Genomic DNA, 21,282 nt, shown 5'->3' on the forward strand with positions numbered 1-21,282 from the left:
GAGTGTTTTCATAGAGCTGCTTAATGGGAGAGAGAATGGCATTAAATTTCAGCAAAATAAAGGAGTGTTTCCTCAGTCCTGTCTCTTATACATTATCCAGTAACTGAAATGAATATTACTCTTTGTGCTAATCTTAGCTTCAGTAAGCAAATACCTGGTTTTTGTTACTGTACCACTGCATAAACTATACATTGCTACACAGAAGTCATCTACCAGACTTCTTGAAAGTACAAACAGGCTAAAATCTTTTGGTCAATAAACTACTATTAGTGGTGTAGAGAACAAGACATAAATGTGCATCACTGCACTAAATGTTCAAATATTCAAAACCAGCACTATGACAAATCATAAATACCCTATATTAAGAACTTTCTAAAGTATTTTTCTATTTAAGATATTTTTTGTTCGAAAACTTTCAGGAAAAGTCTGTTTTTAACAGATAACCTTGGTTTCAGTCCTGTGTTTTTATTATCTCAAAACTGCTCACCCATTGGAATAGTTCGCCCCTGGATTTTATCAGCCCAACCAGCACAGTAGCGTAGTGTTTTGATACAGGCACCTAAATCCATCAGGTAGGCAGTAGAAAAGAGTTTCCCACCATCAATGGCTTCCATTGTCTGCAGACAACAGCAAATACAAAGTTAATATCAAACACTGATAATGGTTCTCTTGCTTGTACTCTGTCATTTAGCGTTTAGTTGTTCAGTTCAGAGGTTTTCAGCTTTAGTACAAGTATTTAGACTCATTTCCCCCTGAAGGATACTTAGCATTTGAAAAACCCAAGCTAGAGGTTTACAAATGAAAAATCTTCATGATGGTTTATTCACAGTGAGCTATGCAGATAGCATGATCATGGCACATTGGGCTGTTCTCAGAAAACAACGTTTCTCCCATTTGAATCAGTCACACTGCTCTAGCTTATATTGAATATTCCACAATCCTGTTCTACCCACAGTGCTTTAACTGTTCCACACAGACACCAGCACTAAACAGGGCTGATTTCCAGCCAGATCTCAGAGTGTGGTTTTGATTAATGCAATTTCAATGCCTCTGATTGCTGGGACACTTAGTTAAAGATCATTTGCTGTTCTTAAATGGTGTCAACATCTTCTTGACTTAGAAAACCCCAAACTAGAGTTTCAAGATGTTGTCAGATCTTAGAAATGATATTTTCTGTTCTTAACTTGTTGTATTATATACCCAGGGTTCTTTAGCATTTCAGGGCGAATCTACACATTGATCCTGAAAGCACAACGTTTCACGAACAATTTCCCTGTGAAGTGTTGCAGGTTCTTGGAAGAGAAAAGAACAAATGCAGAGGCCAGAGATGTTTGATGGCTTTCAGCATCAATGAACTTATTGAATGAGATTTGTTCTTGCTATTTCAGGCAATGTATCTGGCACTGCTTTTTTTTTTTTTCTGGACATGGGACAAAATTCTTCCCTGGCATCAGACTCATGGGCTCTATCGCTTTGAACGTCTCAACAGACTGAAACCTAAGAAACAAAATTTTCAGTGGTTCTGGAGGTATCTTACCGTTATAGGAAACACTGAAATGGAACAATTTGGGTCCTGCTTGACCACTTTGATTTCCTTCTATCACAAGGTGACCCTCTTAGTGGATGAGGGAAATGCTGTGGTTGTTGTCTATGTAGACTTCAGTAAAGATTTTGACACTTGCTGTGCTTGTTGTCTACGTAGACTTCAGTAAAGATTTTGACACTGTTTCCCCAGCATTCTTCAGGAGAAACTGGCTGCTCATGGCTTGGATGGGCATACTCTTCACTGAGAAAAGCCTGGCTGGATGGCCAGGCCCAAAGAGTGGTGGTGAATGCACTAAAATCCAGTTGGCGGCCGGTCACAAGGGGTGTTTCCCAGGGCTCAGTACTGGGGCTTGTCCTCTTTCATATCTCTGTCAATGATCTGTCAATGTGGGGATCGAGTGCACCCTCGGTATGTTTACACATGACACCAGCTTAGGTGGGAGTGTTGATCTTCTTGAAGGTCAGGAGGCTCTACAGAGGGATCTGGGCAGGCTGAATTGATGGGCTGAGGCCAGTGGTATGTGGTTCAACAAGACCAAGTGCCAGGTCCTGCACTTGGGCCACAACAACCCCCTGCAGCGTTACAGGCTGGGGAAGGAGCGGCTGGGAACCCTGCAGCGTTACAGGCTGGGGAAGGAGTGGCTGGAAACTGCCCAGCAGAGAAGGACCTGGGGGAGCTGGTCAACAGCCGATTGGACATGAGCCAGCAGAGTGCCCAGGTGGCCAAGAAGATCCAATAGCATTCTGGCTTGTATCAGAAATAGTGAAGAATAGGGAACTGATTGTCTCCCTGTGCTCGGCACTGGTGAGGTCACACCTCAAAGACAGTGTCCACATTTCTTTCTTCGCTACAGCAAGGACATCAAGGTTCTGGAGCACATCAAAAGAAGGGCAACGAAGCTGGTGCAGGGTTTAGGCAGCAAGTCTTATGAGGAGCGGCTGAGGGAACCGGGTTTGTTTAGCCTCAAGAAAAAGAGGCTAGGGGGAGACCTTATCACTCTCTATGACTCCCTGAAAAAAGCTGTAGTGAGGGGGGTATTGGTCTATTCTCCCATGTAATAGGTGACAGGACAGGAGGCAACAGCCTCAAGTTGCAGCAGGGGAGGTTTAGGTTGGAAATCAGGAAAAATTTCTTCATGGGAAGGGTTGTGCAGCCCTGGAACAGGCTGCCCCGGGGCGGGGTGGAGTTGCCCTGTGTTCAGTTTTGGGCCCCTCACTATGAGAAGGACGTAAAGGTGATGGAGCATGTCCAGAGAAGGACTTAGAAGCTGGTGAAGGGTGTAGAGAGCACAAGCCCTGTGAGAAGTGTCTGAGGGAACTGGTGGTGTTTAGTCTGGAGAAAGAGGCTGAGGGGAGACCTTATCACTCTCTACAACTACCTGAAAGGAGATTGTAGTGAGGTGGGTGTCGGTCTCTTCTCCCATATAACAAGTAATAGAATAAGAGGAAATGGCCTTAAGTTGCGCCAGGGTAGATCTAGGTTAGACATCAGGAAGAACTTTCCAGAGAGGGTTGTGTAGCACTGGCACAGGCTGCCCAGGGAGGTGGTGGGGTCCCCATCCCTGGAGGGGTTTCACAGCCGTGTAGGTGTGGTGCTGAGGGACATGGTGTAGGGACCCTGGCAGTGCAGGGGAACGGTTGGACTCAATGATCATAAAGATCTCTGCCAACCAGATGATCCTGTGATTCTACAATTTTGATCCTGGCCGGTGCACAGACACAGGAAAACAAACGCCTTTGCAGTGAGCTTTGGGGGTCTATTTTGACCTCTAGCACGCTTAGGGTAAGATGTGAGCGGAGAAAAATATCTCTTCACTTTTCATTTTGACAATGATTGAAAAACACTTCTTTCTAACTCAGCTCCTCTAAAAGGGAAAAGTAGTTAATAATGTAAGGCGCAGGAGTAAGGCGCGAGTAAGGTGCAGTCAGTAAAACAGAAATTTTGAAGGGGCCTCAGAGCAAAGCCATACTTTCATATTATGAAAATGAGAAGTGAGAATGAATACAACAAGTGGGAATGAAAACCAACTTAATATTTCATCTTTCCTGTGGAAAAAAGATTATTTCTCCATCCTCTTTGCATGTGTAAAGCATTAGGCTGTACAATGGGGAAGCAAATGCCGGCTTATCTAGTATTTAACTGACAACAGGGCATACTTTTCCTATTAAAAATATAACTTTCTTAAAATTTGTGTCTCTCATCTTCAGTAAATCTAGCATTTTTAAGGACACAAGTTCTAGCCACCCAAGTTTTCTTCTGAGAAACTAAGTGATTATCAGTTTCTGTCAAGGTCACAAGATTCATTTAGAGAAATCGTTGAAAAAAAGTATAAATTTTGATTTTTCCTTTAAAAGCTGTTTGGGATACAGGGAAATGTCTTCCTATATTTACAGCTCTAAGGACAATAGAATGGGCAATAGATTATTTGCAGGTTTTACATATTTTGAGGGTTTAAATTTTATGAACTTATCAATGATGTGGCATGTAGCTAATGGCTAAATACTTCAAATTGTGGATAGGTCAGTCTGAGTGGTGATCCTGAACGTTGGACACTCCTCCTGCTCTCTGAAATTTTTGGCACTGTTGGTAGAAAATGAGGGTTCATCTTCAGCACAGTGTGAACAACTACGCTGCCTAAATGTTAATTCCAGAAGGTGCTTGAAATAGCCGGTAGACTCACACGTAGGGTTTAAAACAAGGCAGGGTGGGTGGGTTGTATTACGCTTTATCAAATTAGCGGTGCATTTCTATTTCAGCTGTCCTTTCTTGCCTTAGTGCACAATCGATACGTGGTGCTACAGCTTACGTGTCGGCTGTTGAGAGTCGTAAAACGGCCAATGTACAACAGTTGGGTATCATTCCCCACCAGCCAAGTTCTTACTAATAAGTAATTTTTCAATGCCTTTGGTTCTGTTTAAGGTTTTTCACTCATTACCAGTTGCAAGCTGGAGATAATGAAGGACCAGTGATAACAAAATAAGTATACCCACGAAACTGAAAATTTCTCCCAGTTCTAACTTGTATTTTCTGTAAATACTGAGACAGGCTTGTGAGTGTAAGCCTTGATTCAGTTCTTGGTTTAGACAAGTGGTAAGCGTGTGGTCTATGTTAGCGTGTCCTTAAGAATCAGCAATTGAGACTGCATTGATTGTAGGTGGTTTAAGTGTCATCTTAAAGCTAATTGAATACTCAAGTACTTTGTGGGTGTGGGACGTTAATAGACCAGTGTGCAAGCCAACTTAATGGGGTCCATTTGCAATACAGATGGAAAAACTTGCGCTGAGGAAACCTGATTTTTCAAAGATTTAGCATGTTATGCTTGTTTATATCTTTCTTCAAAAATCAGGACACAGGCTTTTTCCCTCAGTCTTTTTGTTCACACATCATACTCACAGCTAAAATCAGCCGGTCTCGTTCAACTAAGTCAGCTAGTTTATTCAAGAGTCTTCCTCTCTCTGAAGCATCCATTGTACGCCAGGGTGACCCAAGCTCGAAAGCTTTTCTAGCTGCTTTGACAGCCTTGTCTACATCTGCCTGTGGTAAACAGAAAAACTTTCATAATCGATAATGAAACATAACTAAAATTCTATAATCCATAACTAAAACTGAAGTCTTGTTTTTTAAATGTGCAAGGTGTTTTGCAAGACAAATAAGAGAAAACAACTCAAATATAATCAGAATTAGTACAGTAATTTTCACTTCTGATATCATTTCAGCAACGTGAAATTTTATGAGAAGCAGGCGGGTTCTCAAATCTTCTAAAATAAAAACACATTCAGAAACTCTATTTTCAAAATTTAGATTTTAAAACCTTCTGCATTCTGGTGTTTGTGGTTGGGGGCACACCCACCAATTACATTGCCTATGCAATTTAACCTCTTTTATGTGCAAAGAGATCTCCAAATCTGTAAGTTAAATTTTTAAGTGATCAACATTTTCTAAAAGTGTCCAGTGGTGTGGTAAAGACGAGGTTAGAAAAATCTGCTCCTTAGAACATTTAATAAAATGAACACAAATATATTTTAAAGGAAGATAATTCAATGCATTTGGTTTTGGAAGATTTAGGGAACATTCAGATGTAAAATAATTTTTTAAATTGACTAATTGACCAGGTTTAAGATGCTAAGCCTAAATATTCTTAAGTCTAAGCATTGTCTGTGCATTAAGTAAGCTATTAATGCCTTTTATAGCGTAATTTTTTATTTATAATTTGTCTTTTGCTATAGCAGAAAAATCTACAATGAATTATGAGTCATTTTTCTACAGAAGGGTGTTCCAGGATATAAAAGAATCCAATAAAACATCTCTTGAGAAGAGGATTTTAGTACTTGGAATTCTTCTATATTTCACAATTCTTGTTAAAGTTTTTCCTGGAAAACAATGACATAAAAAGGAGGTTTATTCTAATTTTTTTGTTAGAAATTAAAAACAAATTCCAGGGGAAAAAAAGAAAACAAAAGAAAAAAAAAGAAAAAAGAGAGAAGTACACGTGGCACATTTCCTTGAGTAATTTGTATGCATTGTTTAAAGGATTCTTTTCAAACTGTTTTGTTTTCTTTTTTAGCTGATGTTTGCTCCGGGGAAATCGCTATCAAGGTTTACTAAGTCAGCAAAGTTTGCTATGTCATCACCAAAGTCAATCGTTCCAAATGTGCACCAGATCTTGAATCTTTAATTTCGGTAGCCAACAACCAATTTTTAAAATCCAGGAGGCGTGTGGGACAGTGACTTGGAAAACCCAGCACAGACCTGGGAGGCAGTAGGGCCACAGGACTTCCCAAAGTTCCTTCCAGGAAGTTTGGGAAAATATAGGCAGCATCTCTACACATAGCACAGTTCTTACCAGAGGGCAACGCTGCACCTGCATCAGGTAGCTGAAATCTACCAGACTGACGAAAATTGCTTTTCTTCAGAATCTGTCAAAACCCTCATCGCTTACCTGTGATCCAGCAAACGTCATTCAATTAATACCTAATTAATTCTGGGTTTTTTTCTTATCTCTTTTTTACTGTAAATAGTCTACAACTTTGCAGTATGACTCAGAGGGTATGTCTTGGCCTTCACTGGAAAAGACCAAGGGGAAATTATAAGCTATACTTCTCTGAACGATTAAATTAAAACTACACACGGTGCCATGTGTCCTTTCTACACAAGTGCAGCGTCCCGCTTTGAGCTAAACTTCCTGGTTTGAGCTGAAACTTCCTTGCTTTGGTTAATAGACGAATAGCAATTAGAGTTAATAAAAATAATTGAATTAATAAAAATAATTGAAACCAAGAAAAACTATGTAAAGCCAATACAGGGCTGTGAATGAAAAGTAAGAAAAAAGAGATGTTCTTCAACTGTATGAAATTAAATTTGGGTACATAAATCTACACTACGAGTATGAAGACTGATGTCTGCTTTCAGAGCCTGTTTAGACTTTTTACAGAAGTATATTTACTTTACATCCCACCGACCATCTGTGTTGCTGCTTTATTATTACTAGAGACCTTCAGGATTAGCCAATGTAGCTTAGAAGAGCCATCAAACTGAAAGGAAAACATACGTGTCTGTGCTTTGTAATCTCCACTTTTTTTTTTTTAAATACCACTGCAAGGCAGTGTATAGCCCTTTGTCAACCCCATTATACACACAAATTAAATTCCTAAAATCTCTTGGCTCGTTATCTAAAGACTGGGTCTAGAATATTAGGTTCACAGTGACTGTGTGATTTAGTAGATTTGTACATCTCACTTAGCAATTTAGTTAATAGCAGTTGTCATTACACATTAGTTTGCAAAATTACTGGACAGAAAGCCAACCTGTGTGTTGAACAGTATTATCTCTTTATTTAATGAGTTGTTAGATTACTTGCAGGGAATGAAAGCTACAAAAATTCTGAATGGTAAGTGAACAGTTGCAGGTCATGAGTCATTTAGTTTGAGGGTGATCAAATATCAGGCCAACACTTTGCAATATAATTTGGTTTTTAAACACTGAAGAGAGAAGTGGTAATCTTATATCAAAATCATGTATGATTACAGTGGGATGTGATTCAGAAGTTAACAGCATGCTAATGAAATTCTTTGGCTGAGGACAACAAGATCCTGAAATAGTCTCAGCAACCCTGGGCACCACATGCGGGTAACTCAGACTAAAGAAAAGCGTGAAAAGCAAGGCATTTGAACAAATCGTGATAAGACACATGAAATTATCAAAAGCCAGATTCATGCAGACCTGCTCAGTGACCTTTGCCTAACACAAAATTTAAAATACGTCTTCACTATGAGCTTCTTAATAGTGTGTGGTCACTGTCATGTGTCAAACAGAGGTCATTTGGGCCAAAGTTTGTTAGGAGATTAAGGATGGAATTACAGAACAGAGAATAAGATTCAAAGAGCACACCTTGTTGAACTCACCAAGTTTCTATGTAATTCTCAAAAGAGCATTTAATTTCAGGGTGAATTTTTGAACAGTAAATTAAAATATTCTGAAAGAGATTGTGCTTATCGGTAATAAATTTTTGGCACATTTATATCACGGATAAATGGTTTATAAGTTTTGTCTTAATTCTCATGGATAAAAAGGTGTTTAATGGACATTTTACTGCTAAGTGTAGTTCGTTATACAAATTGTTCTATGTATTAGCATTTCCTGACTAAAATGAACAGGATAAGATAATTTTGTGAGAAACGTGAGAAAATTTTGTCACTTTTGGTTGAAAAATTTGACTTTGAAAAGGAAAGTGTAGTAAATGAAATAAATATTTGCAACAAACCCAGTAATTGTAAAACCAATTTTATTTACAGTCACAGTTCAGAGTTCATAAAAAACCCTGTTCAAGCAACATCGTCTGTTCTGTTTAAAAAAGCTACCCTCCCTACATGATAGCTCAGATTTAAACTGCACGGTAGGACTGGGCAAATCCTTTTTACCTGAGAAACATATAATATAACAGAAACGCAGATATGCTTGTCTGAGGGCTTAGGTTTTTGTTATGTATTTGATCACACGGGCTCTATCTGTAATTTTCCACCGAGATACCTCATAAATGTAAAAATAAATGCTTGTTTACAGATGCCAATAACCTTTTTAGTCCTCTGCTTAAATTCATCTATTCAACATGCTGTAAGGAAAGAAGATTGGGTGGGATTAGTGTCTGTTTGTTAGATTACCTTCAACTTTCAGGAATAAGTTCCAGTATATTTTTCACAGAATCAAATATTTCAAGGGAGCAGTACTGAGAAGACTCATTTGTAACTAAAAACTGCTGATGTAATGATCATCCTCACAGAATCTATGTGGGGAAATATCAGTATATGTTCACTTCATGCTATCTATAAAGAAAAACCTTGTATAAATGTGTAATGAACAAATTATATCAGTGATGTAAAAAAGGAAAAAAAAAACCCAAACCCCCTATTTGAATTATTAGATGTCATTGATCAAAGATGACAGAAAGAATCAATATTATTAAAAAATAATTAACCCAAATATTTCTTCAGAACTTTCCTCGTATGAGCAAGGTCCTAAGTGTAAAGCAGTTTTTCTGTGCCTGTTCACAAATGTAAATATTAAGGCTTAGTAAAAAAGCTAAGAACTATGTTTGCAGAAGAAGGTATACAGGATGAAGCAGGTGCATCTTTGGGGTGGTGTTTTACATCAACACTTGTCTTCCTGCTTCTAATGTGCAGAACTGAATTTAAAGCTCATGCTAGGAGCAAGAAATACAACCCTACCTTGTCGCCTTCTTCAACCTCACAGATTTTCTCTTCATTGGCAGGGTTAAAGACTTCAAATTTTTTGCCACTGACTGAAGCATGCCACTCATTGTTTATAAATATCTGCAGAGGAAGAAACAGTGCAACAATGTAAGTGACACATATATAGCTGTTGTCTGTTCCCATTTTAACGACAAAATCTGTCTTTCATAGCCGAGAGCTGCCTCATCGCTGGGTACTTGGATTAAAAATGGAATAGTTGTTCCTGCATTATTCTGGAGAGGTCAGTAATCACATTTAATGTGAATCAGGAAGAGCTTTTTGAAATTAACTTCTTCTGGGGAGGCAAACTTTCTCCATAATATTTTCACTTTGTTTCATATCACACAAAGACCCTGTTACGAAGATGTCCTTCCTCTCTCATACTGAAGTCTGTGATACGCAAGGGAGGTACAGCTCTAAATGTCCTGCCTAAAACTACCTGGGTTTCCTGTGTTCACGGGGTTGCTGACAATGGAGGAGCTCTCTGTAACATGCCCTAGCAGAAGCAAACCCGACCCTTGGGTTTAGAACATGGAGTACCTGTACTACCTTGGAGAACACTATTTTGTTTAGATTTGCTTTGGTTTCTCTTAATTCTCTCCTGCAAAAGAAAATCCCAACAAATGATAAACAACGGGATGTTTTTCTGAAATTAAAGTCAAGATTAAAAAAAAACCCCACCACAGCCTGGTGAATGAAACCGTTAAAGAACTGCTTAAGCAAAGTAAAAAGCAAGAAACTCTACTTCTCTATTTTCATGTTACAGGAGAAAAATAATTAGAAATTAGGGAGGGGATATTTTTCAAAATTCTTTGCCTGTGTGAATTGGTGCTTCATTGAACGTAATCCTAATTGAGATTTAAAAGCAGAAACATAATGCTCTCAATCTTTTACAGAAAGAGGAGAAATTACTCTGTTAAATAGAAATAGGAATCATGAATCAAGAGGCTGATGTATTCACCAGAAGTACACTGTTAACAACCTTAGAGGAAGCCTGGGCTGTCCTCTCTGTTGTTAGCTGGTTAGCATTTCACAGAGCTCTCTTAAAAACATGCCTAACGACAGGTATTGGGAGAAAAGCCCTCTCTCACATAAATTTGTTGCCTTGAAAAATGTTCAACTTTTTGTTGATGAAATCACAAACAACTATTTATTTGCTGTTTTTCTACCTGTCCTAATATCATGTGTAGAGTATCATTGCTGTCTCCAACCATCAGGATTGACCAACAAACTCCTGATTTAACAAAAACCCTCAGGGAAATAAATATGTAAGTCCCTGGAAATTTCGGATATGTCATTAGGTTGATTATAGGAATATCCACACAGAATTTTGACTGTCGTGAAAGGGCAAACACAGCAGTTAAGTGGTTAATATGAAAAAAGCCATCTTTAGTAACTGTCTACATTGCCAAGAAAAGAGACAATGTAAAAGGTAAATATTAACATAACAATGCTATGATGTTACAGTATGCCAAATTCATACCTGTCTGTGAAAGGAATAATAGCAAATCATACCATTTTTGGAAGTTTTTAAAGTATTTGTTTAAATATCACATTTATTGTGCCAACCAATATGACCCATAATACTAGTTTAGAACGTCTTCCTTATTAATGTTTCTAATACCATTCCTATTTAAAACATATTATATACATTTATTATATTTAATGCATTCACAACGTTTTATCAGGGCTGTGTAAACCAGACAATCCAGACGTCCTTCATGAGCTGTACAGCAGTCTTGCATATGCAGGTATGAAAGACGGGAAAGAGAAGGCAAAACTCAAAAGTCTCTGTGTAAGCATTGCTGGCAGCTGCACTGACGAACATGCGTGCAGCCGTGGGCTCGTACGGCTGAGGAGGGTGTGCTGCAGACAAACAGGGTGGGGATCTCCCAATCCAGGCAACATCAAAGTACCATCCAACAGCAGGCTGGTACCTGGCAGCTGCCTCCCTTGCCCTGGTGAAAAAGCAAAACATTCGGGATCGCACTGCAATAGGTTACACTCCACTGGCAGATTAGATATTTTTGTGCTGTTTTCTCAGACATAAATGTTAAAGACCTACCCATCTTTGGCATGTGCTGTGTGCGAGGAGTCGTCTGTGATGACTGACTATGGCCTGTGAGGTTTAGGGCTGAAAATTTGCTTTGCAAGGATTTAGAAATGTTGTTGCAGGCATTTTGTACCTGTTATTTCACTGGCATTTTGGGGAGAGAAGATGTTTTTTATCTCAACAACCCAAAGAATTAATGACTTTCAGACTGCCTCGCATTAGAGCTGGAAATATATTTTCCTTGTACATGAGATTGCACGCTACCAAAGACTGATATTAAAACATACCCAAGGCAACAGGATATTGCAGTTAAAACCCCTCTGACTGGCTTTATTTCCCAGTGTCAGACTGCAGTAAAACCTTGATTCTCTGAAATGATTGATTTCAGTTCAGATAATCTGGTACCTTTTACCTTTGGGGTTGAAGTTACTTGCAAGACTCTGGTAGTTCTGTCACTGTTTAGACAATTGATTTGATTACTTAAATGACACGAAGAGAGAATAGGGAGACAAGACCTGCTCTTTTCCTTTCTTTGTCATCCCAGCATTTTGTTTGGGTTTTTTTTTCTCTTCAGTCCATGGGTATTTTGAAATGATTGTGAGCTCATTTTATAAAGCATCACCTGTTAGATGGGAAGTGCCATATTTGTATCTGTACTGCACGAGAAAAGAAAGTATTTGACTCTGGACAGCTTTGTCTCTGGTGGACTATATCATAGCCCTGCTGAAATACATTAGATGTCATCACCTTATGAATCATAACCTCTTGCTGCATCTTTCTTAGAAGAAGGATCCCGTTTTTGTGTGTTCAATACTGTGCAAGGTCTGTCCAGGGTTTTGGGGCTCAGTGCTTCTGTAGAAATGACTTTGAAGTGTGGTTTAAAGATGAACATAATTGTACACGATCCTATAGTCATCATCTGGCTATAAACTTCTGCTGAAATACATTAGACGTCATCACCTTATGAATCATAACTTCTTGCTGCATCTTTCTTAGAAGAAGGATCCCGTTTTTGTGTGTTCAATACTGTGCAAGGTCTGTCCAGGGTTTCGGGGCTCAGTGCTTCTGTAGAAATGACTTTGAAGTGTGGTTTAAAGATGAACATAATTGTACACGATCCTATAGTCATCATCTGGCTATAAACTTATTCTTCATCAGGGAAAATTTTTGATGTAATTCAGTATTTTTATTATAATAGTTCATACTACAGAGATTAGTCAAGAAAAGTAATAGAACGGTCTAAAATGTGAACTATGCCAACTGAGCTGTTACGAGTAGTTTGAATTAAATATCTAAGCTATCTTCTCCTTATATACCAGAAACTCTTCCAGACTTATAGTACCAGGAGAAGCATGACCTCTTCCCACCATAAATCTGCCACCAGATAGCCTACAACTCTTTCTACGGTAAAGCTTTTCTTGACAATTATCTTCAAACGAGCCCAGCTGCCTTTTGCACAGAGCTAAAAGAGGTCACCAAATTTCAGCAGCTGCACAGCCAAGTGCTTGCAAGCTTTCCGGTGCAGACAGGAAACCAGAGAATGACACCACCAGCATTTTCTAGAGGCCAGGAACTATGAAGAGGCACCAGGGTTATGGCTGGGCTCCCACATGTTGAAGGCAATTCAGCATCACTCAGGTGAGGCTAAAACAGTGTTAAAAAATGGCCCTTACTCACACCTGCTTTTATAGATTCTGAGTCATCTTGAGTTTGATGATGGCAGTAGATCTTTTAGTTACATCTAAATCTGAAAGAGATTTACGTCCCAAGATGAGGCTCGTTTCAAGTCCTTTAAGTTCTGATTTACCAGTTCTAAAATATGTCACAGAGTTAACTGTATTTCTTAAGCAATACAGTAAAAGTATGTCAAATTATTTAAGGAACTACTAAGGATTGAAATTGTAAATTTAAAATAAATGTGTTAATATAGGATAACAACGGGGTTAGGGTGAAATCTCTTTTCCCCAGATTTTTCCTTACAAGAAGTTGATATACGGCTGATATTTCATGTAACACTTTTTCCATGTTTGGAATTGTAATAATCGTGCAATACTGATCCTACAATACAATCCTACTGATGCAGGAATCGCGTTTTTCTGCTGCAATGAACAACTGATCTGAGAAAATACTCTTTCTGTTCCTTATTTATTTAAATTTTTTGATTTGTCAGTGTCTTTGTATCTACCAAGTCAGCTTATCTTAGCAAGATTGTGTTCCTACAGTACCTTCGTAGCTGATTATTTTTCTCCAAATATTCTAACTAAATTTTTGTGGTTTTACCTCTCTTTTTTGTGAAGCTAGTGATTGCAATGCACGCGATACTCAGCTACAAGCTCTCTTCAGTCAGGGTATCTTCCACACTTTCTGTTATTCCACGTGCAGCTTAGTGAGAGAATGTGCTGTTGTTTTCTCCCCCTCACATAATTTGTCAAGGTAATAATTAACTAATCTGAGTTTCTCTGATTAAAGGAGCACCACAGGGCTTAGTGTATGTGAAAGCATCATGACAGAAATCACCTGTCGAACAATCGTTGTCTAATTCCTCAGTGTTAACTAAGTAAAATATTTACCAGTACATATTCAGCCAGCTGCAAACACTCATTCAGTTCATTGGAATAACTTTAAAGGGGATTCGGATACGAAACTAATTCAAGACCACTTTGTGGCTCAACACCCAAGCATATGTAACTGTGTAATATGCATTGAATTGAATTCTTGAAATTCAAATTCCCCGAAGATTGCTTAGTTTTGTGCTATATGTGAAAGGCATAATCTGAAATACAGCTTTACCAACCTATAGATCCATAGACATAAGGAAATACTCAGTTAAATAATCTCTGTAAAAATGATCCCTCTCATAGAAAACAAAATAGGGACAGTGTAAAGTAAAAAGGAAAGTCCTTGGAACATCTCCCACAGACCTTTCATCAGATCCTTGCGTGATGGCTGTGGTAGAAAAAGAGATCTGAGGGATCTGCTAATGTTCAGGGTGCTTCAGACAGGAAGGTTAATATGTCAGCAGCAATTATTGTTTCCTTCATCCTGACCCCTTCAACTGAACTAGGCAAAACAATCCCACAGCCCACATTCTAACCAGTGTGGAACAGGATGGGTAAGAAGAGCAGAGTGGAAAGGCTTTATTAAATTGTGGAACGATTGCTGAATGGGACGGCGTTTCTACCACCCCACCTCCCTGCCCCTCAGTACGCCTGTGGTTTTCAGGCAATCCCGTGTAACACCTGAAAGGAGATGGAGAGCATCGCAAAAATCAAGACTTCGCAAAGGCGCGTTGGATGTGATCGTGGTAGGAACACAATTTTGCGAACAAGTGCATTAATTTCTGCACAATTACACATTGTAGGAACTTTTTAACAAACTTATTGTCATAGCAAAAGAAACATGCATGACACTTCCCTTAACTGCGCAGGACAGATGTTTCAGCCATGCTGGCTGTCCTGCGGCTGCTTTTTGTATTAATGGAATAGGTTTTTGCTAATGAAATATTTTAGAAGGGCAGGAATGTTTATAGGAATTTATGTCTTGCATTTTGATTTCCATCAGATATCTGAGCTGGCATTTTGGTCATATTTGTTGTTTTCCTTCAGAAAAATAAAAAATTTAACAAATAGCACTGTAGTTTCTAGAACACCACTGTGACAAAGGTACTGATGTATCTTCTCTGAATTAAGGGTTGTTCGGTTTGTTTTTTTTTCTTTTCTTGCAACAGGAAGAGCAGTAGAGAGCTATCACATGGCAGAACTACATAACTTTTGTAGCCTGTTAAATATTTACAAAGTAAGGTCCTGTGTGAATTATTAAAGAAAGACATGAATTGAAATTTGGTTAGATGATTTTTCCTTAAAAATAAAGGATAGAATGGAATTCAAAGGGGCTAATCTAGATAATCTCTGAACACCTTTCTTTTCCAAAAGAGAATAAGCAGTAGTTCTAGAAAATAACATTTATTTCCATTGCAATATTAATGAGAAAAAGAAAGAACAGTAACTGAGGAGTCTCCGAAGTGAAGACGTCCCTTCTGATCAATTGTTTCGCCTAGATGTTTCAGAGGGCAGAGTTTCAACGTTTTCTGCCAACAGCTTGTTCAAAGTTCTTGCAGATATCTGCACACTGTGACATGAAACAGGCGAAGGGTCTTTTCAAGCTGGAAACATAGGTCTGTGTATTGCTAACTGCATGTGGAAAGAATTTGCTATTACAATAAGTTTATGCTAGCATTGAGTAATTAGTGATGGCAAACTATCTGTTACTTGTTTAAGATGGAAAACAGCTTTATTATCTCTAAGAAAATAAGCGAGTGGAATGAAATTTTATTTTAGTTTCCTTTTCACACATCCCTTTCCACATAAGCTTATTTGGTATAATTATTTAATTTTTGTTGTAATACACTAACATTTTAATTTGTTCTCACTGTTCTGAAAAATAATGAAATAATAGAAACTTTTCCTTCTTTCCTCCATATTTGCTTTCTGAGAAACTTATCACTGCAGAAAGATTGTTTCAGGAAAAAAAAAACACACACCCCAAGTGAAATATGAAATGATTCTATCACACTTGAACATTTTCTGAAATAGTTAGGTTAAAAGGATCATTGAGCATTAATTTCTACTACCTATAATACCAGAAACAGGTCAGAATAAACATTTTAAGCATTGGTTTACAGTTGCTTCCGTGGTTCATGTCAGATTATAAGGAGAACATCCTAGTGTCTGAGCAGAATGCAATAGAAAAATCGAGAAACACAAATGCTACTAACCTTAGTGTACTTAATTTTCAGATCTTTGAGTGGTTCTGGCAGCGCTGGCAAAACTGAAGCAGTATTGCTGTCTGACCCTTGCTTCTTCATATTTTCAGTTGAGCAGTTCCTGAAAGACAGGTGAAATGAGGTATAAGGGAAGCGCAGTGATTTTTGTCCTGACTGAGCTCTTAGCTTTATTTATGCTTTTTTATCTGTACCAGCTATGGTATATTTGCATACAGGAATGTGATTGGATGAAAGAATTCATTGCGAAGAGAAAATGACACTACTTATTTTTAAGACCAAAGGCAAAAGCCTTTTCACCGAGCTGAGTCCTTGATGAAGTAAATGCTGCTGAAACGATCTGCTTGGCTTGACTCTACAAATTTCTTACTGTGTAACACGGTTTAAGGCCTCCTCATCTTAACCGCAAAATTGCTTTTTCTCAGCAGGCAGGAACCCAGATTTTAAATAAGTCCTTCACGTACTTGAAGGCAGCTCTGAAGGTAAAGACAGACTTGTTAGCTCTGGAAACAAACTAAGCCATTCCCACTGGAGAGCTGGTGAAAATTATTCCCAGAGCTGGAAAGAATTCACTAAAAAACAAGCCACCTTAGGTTATACTTTAACATGTTTGGAGTACATTATAATTCCTGTAATTAATACCTGCTTTGTAGATCACAGAGACAAGGGATGACTAGGGTGATACAAAATCCTTGACAAGCTTTTCAAGAAAAGTGAAGACAGGACAAAATTGATCGATCCAGAAAAAAGACTCTGTGGGTAAAACCAAGCAAAAGCTTGTTGGTTTTTTCCAGATAGCACAATTTTAAAGACAAAACTTTTACGACATTGCCCTTTGGAAAATTGTTGTTTGGACCTTTCTAAACAAATTGTTTAACAGAGAGAATTCTCCACCCAGGGTGGAACCCACCAGTGCATATATGTCCCATTTTGATTATTCAATGAGAAACATATCTCTGGTACTGGCGAATAATTTTTTAAGGCACAAGAAACACCTTCCTTCCTTAAGTCCTGCCTTTCCTGATGAATGGTATCACAGAACAAACTGAGACTGAATTAGCATTAGTTTTTATATGCTAAGCTTCTGATACATACACAATGGATTTGTGCCATAGACATAAAGAGAAATTATCTTAATGCGGTCGTTGAGATTACACAGACGCTTGAAAAACTCACTGAGCTCAGTTAATTCATCTACCAGGCATCATCTAAACCTTTCTGCAACTGAGGCTTTGTTGCTCTTAACTGATAGGACATATATATGATATAGGACAATACATCAAATCAGTCTTACAACGCATTAGTAACACGTAATATACTTTCTGAATTAAAAAGCATGCTGTAATTATCATTGACGATTTATCATTGATGTGGTTGGAGCAAGAGGTGCCATCTTTGGCTAAAGTCCAAAGGTGTGGACTTTAGAAAAGTCTTAATAATTTCTGGATAAAAATGAATTCTATTCTCACAGTAGTCATCTCTCGATGGGATGTAAAGAGCTGGGTGGACCTGAACAAGTCTCAGCCATTCGCCCCGTCATGTGAATGAAGGGCGTCCATTCACATTGCCCTAACGCCGTGATATCCAAGGTTACCGGTTCACCTACTTCATTGTGGATGCATGTTTCAGCTCTTCTGCCTCAGCTGGCTGGCTCAAGACATCCCAGCGTAGAACAGCATATTTGAAAGATTCATGGACAGCGCTTTCAGACCTTAACATTTAGGATACAATATTTGCTTGCCTTACAGAATGTATTTGAATCTCATAGAAAAGGCAACGTCTAAATAACGTTTGCTCGTTTTTGATTGGAATAGAACTTTCTAGTGCTTTCTTAACTTAGCAGATTTTTGTGGTTTTTTTTTTTTTATTTTTAACTTTCCATGTTATTTTCTGTACTATTAGTAGACTACAGTACTCTAATAATATTCCCGCTGCTCATTTCTTCATTAACCGACAAAGAGTTTGTCTCTAGTTAATTCACCTGCTAATTGCTCAGATTAGTCTAAATGAAACAGAATTTCACTGGAGCTTGAAGACAGAGATCAGTGGATTGTCTGGTTTCAGGCAACAAAAAAAATTCTATCACCCAAGCAGGAGGACCCTAAATAAATTCTCCTATTTAGGTACCATGGCACTCCTGTTCTTGTTTTTTGGTGTTTATTCTTTTGGGGGAGTTTTGTTTGGTTTTTTGTTTGTTTGGTTGGTTTTGGGGGTTTGGGGGTGTTTTGTTTTTTAATGATTAAGCTAGAAGTGAATTATGCTAACTTCTTTGGAATATCATAACATTTATCCCCTTTCCATGTCTGTAAGGACAGCCTGAAATCGGCTTAGTCAGGCTTTAGAGATCCTACCCTGGGTGAAAAGTTTCATCTTTTACAAGCATGGTAATGACTGCTTCATTTTCCACACCATTCATTCATTGAACACATACTTTACCCTCTTTTTTCATTTTTGTTTCCCTCTTTCAGTCTTGGATTGCATGAATCACCTTTACTACCGTGCTTCCTGTGAGCCCTTTCTTTTCTCTCTAAACCTTGTGTTTTGTTAAAAAATGTCTCATCTCCTGAAAAGATTACGTACCATCTTGAACAATTTGCTTCTCTATCACAGGGCCTTATCTGCTTGCTCCAAGCATTACCATTAACGTCAATAACTCCTTTAACTTCTCTGTTCTTCTGTCTATGCATGCCTGACTACGCTCCCTTTCTCTAGGAAACTATCGCTTAGACTAGCTGTTCACAACCATCCCAACTGTCTCCTATCCAATAACTTTTCTACTTACTTTTAGCCTAGTATTAATTTTAGCCTATCATCGTAGAAACTATTTCCTTTTCCTAATAGCCCATGTTCCTGTTTATTACAGCTTCCTGCTACTTTCATTCAGCGACTTTTTTTTCCCAACCTTGCATCACTGCTGTGACACTTTTCACCGAAATAAAGAGGTACTCTTCCAGAATTACGAGTTTAGTGGACTGCATTATTCATCCAGATAGTGGATTATACAGCAGCTGGATATTACAGATAGTGTACGTGGAAGTTTATATAGTTTTGTTAATATTTTGTTGCAAAATGTTAGATTTTATCTGTTTGTTTGTTTGTTTTCTTTCTTTCTTTTGGTAAATGATTTGTTACTTCTTATCTTTCCACTGCTTAGCGTGAATGAACCTTAGCCACTCCACAGCCGGGAGAAGTACGTGACACGTGTGGCTATGTGATAGCTCTTTCTACACTTGAAAGCATAACCCTTCTCCCAGTTTAAACTGCTGAGTTCCCCTATTTGATACAAGATCAAGAGGACAAACTGAAAGGTAGTTGTTCACCACCAAGTTGCAATTAAGCTGTGACATGCCTTGGTGGATGACATTGGTGCTGCTAGAAAACAAGATCGAGGACTGCAGGACTTTAGATCTGTCATTCTGTGTCAGTAAGTTAAATGCCAGTTTCATGCTGGAAGAAGCTGTAAATCATTTGCCCATATGTTCCTTCAAAAAGATTTAAAAAAACCTAGTAACTAAGCAAACACAGGATTCCAGAGTATGAGTAACCTTCCTCCTCAGATGTAATCATACCATATGGAATCCTCAATATTGCTAGCAGTTACTTTTTGATTGGCTCCATTGTAGTCTAGGTGGGCACACTATGTGGACTATAGTCTTGAGATTTGTTGCAGCCCCATATTCATTACAAGAGATACGATTTAACAGTCGGCAGCACACGGATGAAAGCAGAGCTTTGAGTTTGGCTAGCTGGCAATCCAACTAATGAAATCAACGTGTCGTAAGGATCAGCCAGAGGCAGCCTGTGACTGGATGCTCTTCCTTAAACACAACACTAGCACTATCTGAAATGCCCTGGTCTCTCCTAGCTGCTCCTGAGATGTCAGACCAGGAGAGACCTACAGATCCTACATCTTCTTGCCAAAGCTGTATCGGTGTCTTCAGAGTCCTTGTGTAGCTCAAATGGCACTTGATGCCTGCATCAAAGGAAATGGCTGGACCAGAAGGTTTATGATTTTACTTGGTAGTTTTATGTTACTGTATGCTGGGCTAATATAGTCTGAAAGCCATATATTTGTTATAGACGTTCCTCTTCCAGCATTTAATAGAGAAGTATTTACTTTACATCTCGTGGTGCAAGTTGATAGAGAGATCTGGAGACACACCATACATAGCGCCGCTGTCTCCTTTGAGAGGACGCATAGAATCAGTCTCGAGGAGAAAAGACAGCGCAGAAAGAACCGTGCCTCGACTGTACCACCCAAGGAGACCTTCCGCTGTGCTCTTTGCAACCGGACTTGCCTATCCCGCATTGGCCTTTTCAGCCATCAGCGCGCTGCAGTAAGCGTGGGGAAAGCCCTTCCCAAATCTTCATCCACGAAGCCAAGCCATGATGATGATTTACTTCACACCGTAAAAGATGATTATTCTGAAAACAGAATTATCTCTTCTCCAGAAATTACTTTGACTTTTCTAAAGGCCAGAAACTGCCAGTTTTTTTTCTCCAGAAGTAGGCAAAACAGTCATTCTTTTCTTTTCTTTTCTTTTCTTTTCTTTTCTTTTCTTTTCTCTTTTCTTTTCTCTTCTTTTCTTTTCTCTTCTTTTCTCTTCTTTTCTTTTCTTTTCTTTTCTTTTCTTTTCTCTTTTCTTTTCTCTTCTTTTCTTTTCTCTTCTTTTCTTTTCTTTTCTTTTCTTTTCTTTTCTTTTCTTTTCTTTTCTTTTCAAATTTATTTTGAATGACTGCCAAACTATCTTCTCAGTTCCCACAGCAGGGTGTCTCCATTCTCCAGCAATAGGGGACAGGTGACTTTTTGTATAAAGTTGAGATTGCAATCACAGCAGTAAGAAATTTGAGTCCAGGGGTTTCTGCAGAAAGCAGAATTTGCCCTTCAAAATACATATATTTGATCCCGAAAGAAATCTATTTTCTTGTAGTAGACAAGCTCAAAGGTCAGGTAAGACTGCATGTACTTTGCTTGGGCCACCTCTAAGGACAGTAGGACAGCGCAAGGATTTTGTTGCAGGTAAACAGACAGTAGATGTTCTCTGCCTCTGTTTTTTTTTTTCTTTTACAGCTCTGGGAATGTTCCAAGTTTCATGTCTTAGGTGTCTGATGATCTATCAACATTATGCCTTGAACACTGTAATAATTATGCCTTCTC

General features: G+C 38.5%; 1 protein-coding gene across 2 annotated transcripts in view; it reads right to left on the reverse strand.

Annotated features, from left to right (window-relative positions):
* ALDH1A1 (aldehyde dehydrogenase 1 family, member A1) overlaps nt 1-16,276 on the reverse strand; it is a 33,594-nt gene extending 17,318 nt beyond the window's left edge. Inside the window, exons 1-4 of one of the 2 annotated variants that reach the window (XM_010138885.1) lie at nt 16,119-16,276; nt 9,268-9,372; nt 4,940-5,080; nt 488-617 (exon numbers count right to left, since the gene is read on the reverse strand). In XM_010138885.1, coding sequence (XP_010137187.1) covers nt 488-617; nt 4,940-5,080; nt 9,268-9,372; nt 16,119-16,208 — 466 coding nt within the window. In that variant the 5' untranslated portion in view covers nt 16,209-16,276. The remainder of the gene's footprint in view (nt 1-487; nt 618-4,939; nt 5,081-9,267; nt 9,373-16,118) is intronic. The other variant, XM_010138886.1, reaches the window with a different exon arrangement.
* Between the last annotated feature and the right edge of the window lie 5,006 nt (nt 16,277-21,282).

The sequence above is a fragment of the Buceros rhinoceros genome, unplaced genomic scaffold, assembly GCF_000710305.1.
Source record: "Buceros rhinoceros silvestris isolate BGI_N320 unplaced genomic scaffold, ASM71030v1 scaffold10116, whole genome shotgun sequence".
NCBI classification, from domain to species: domain Eukaryota; kingdom Metazoa; phylum Chordata; class Aves; order Bucerotiformes; family Bucerotidae; genus Buceros; species Buceros rhinoceros.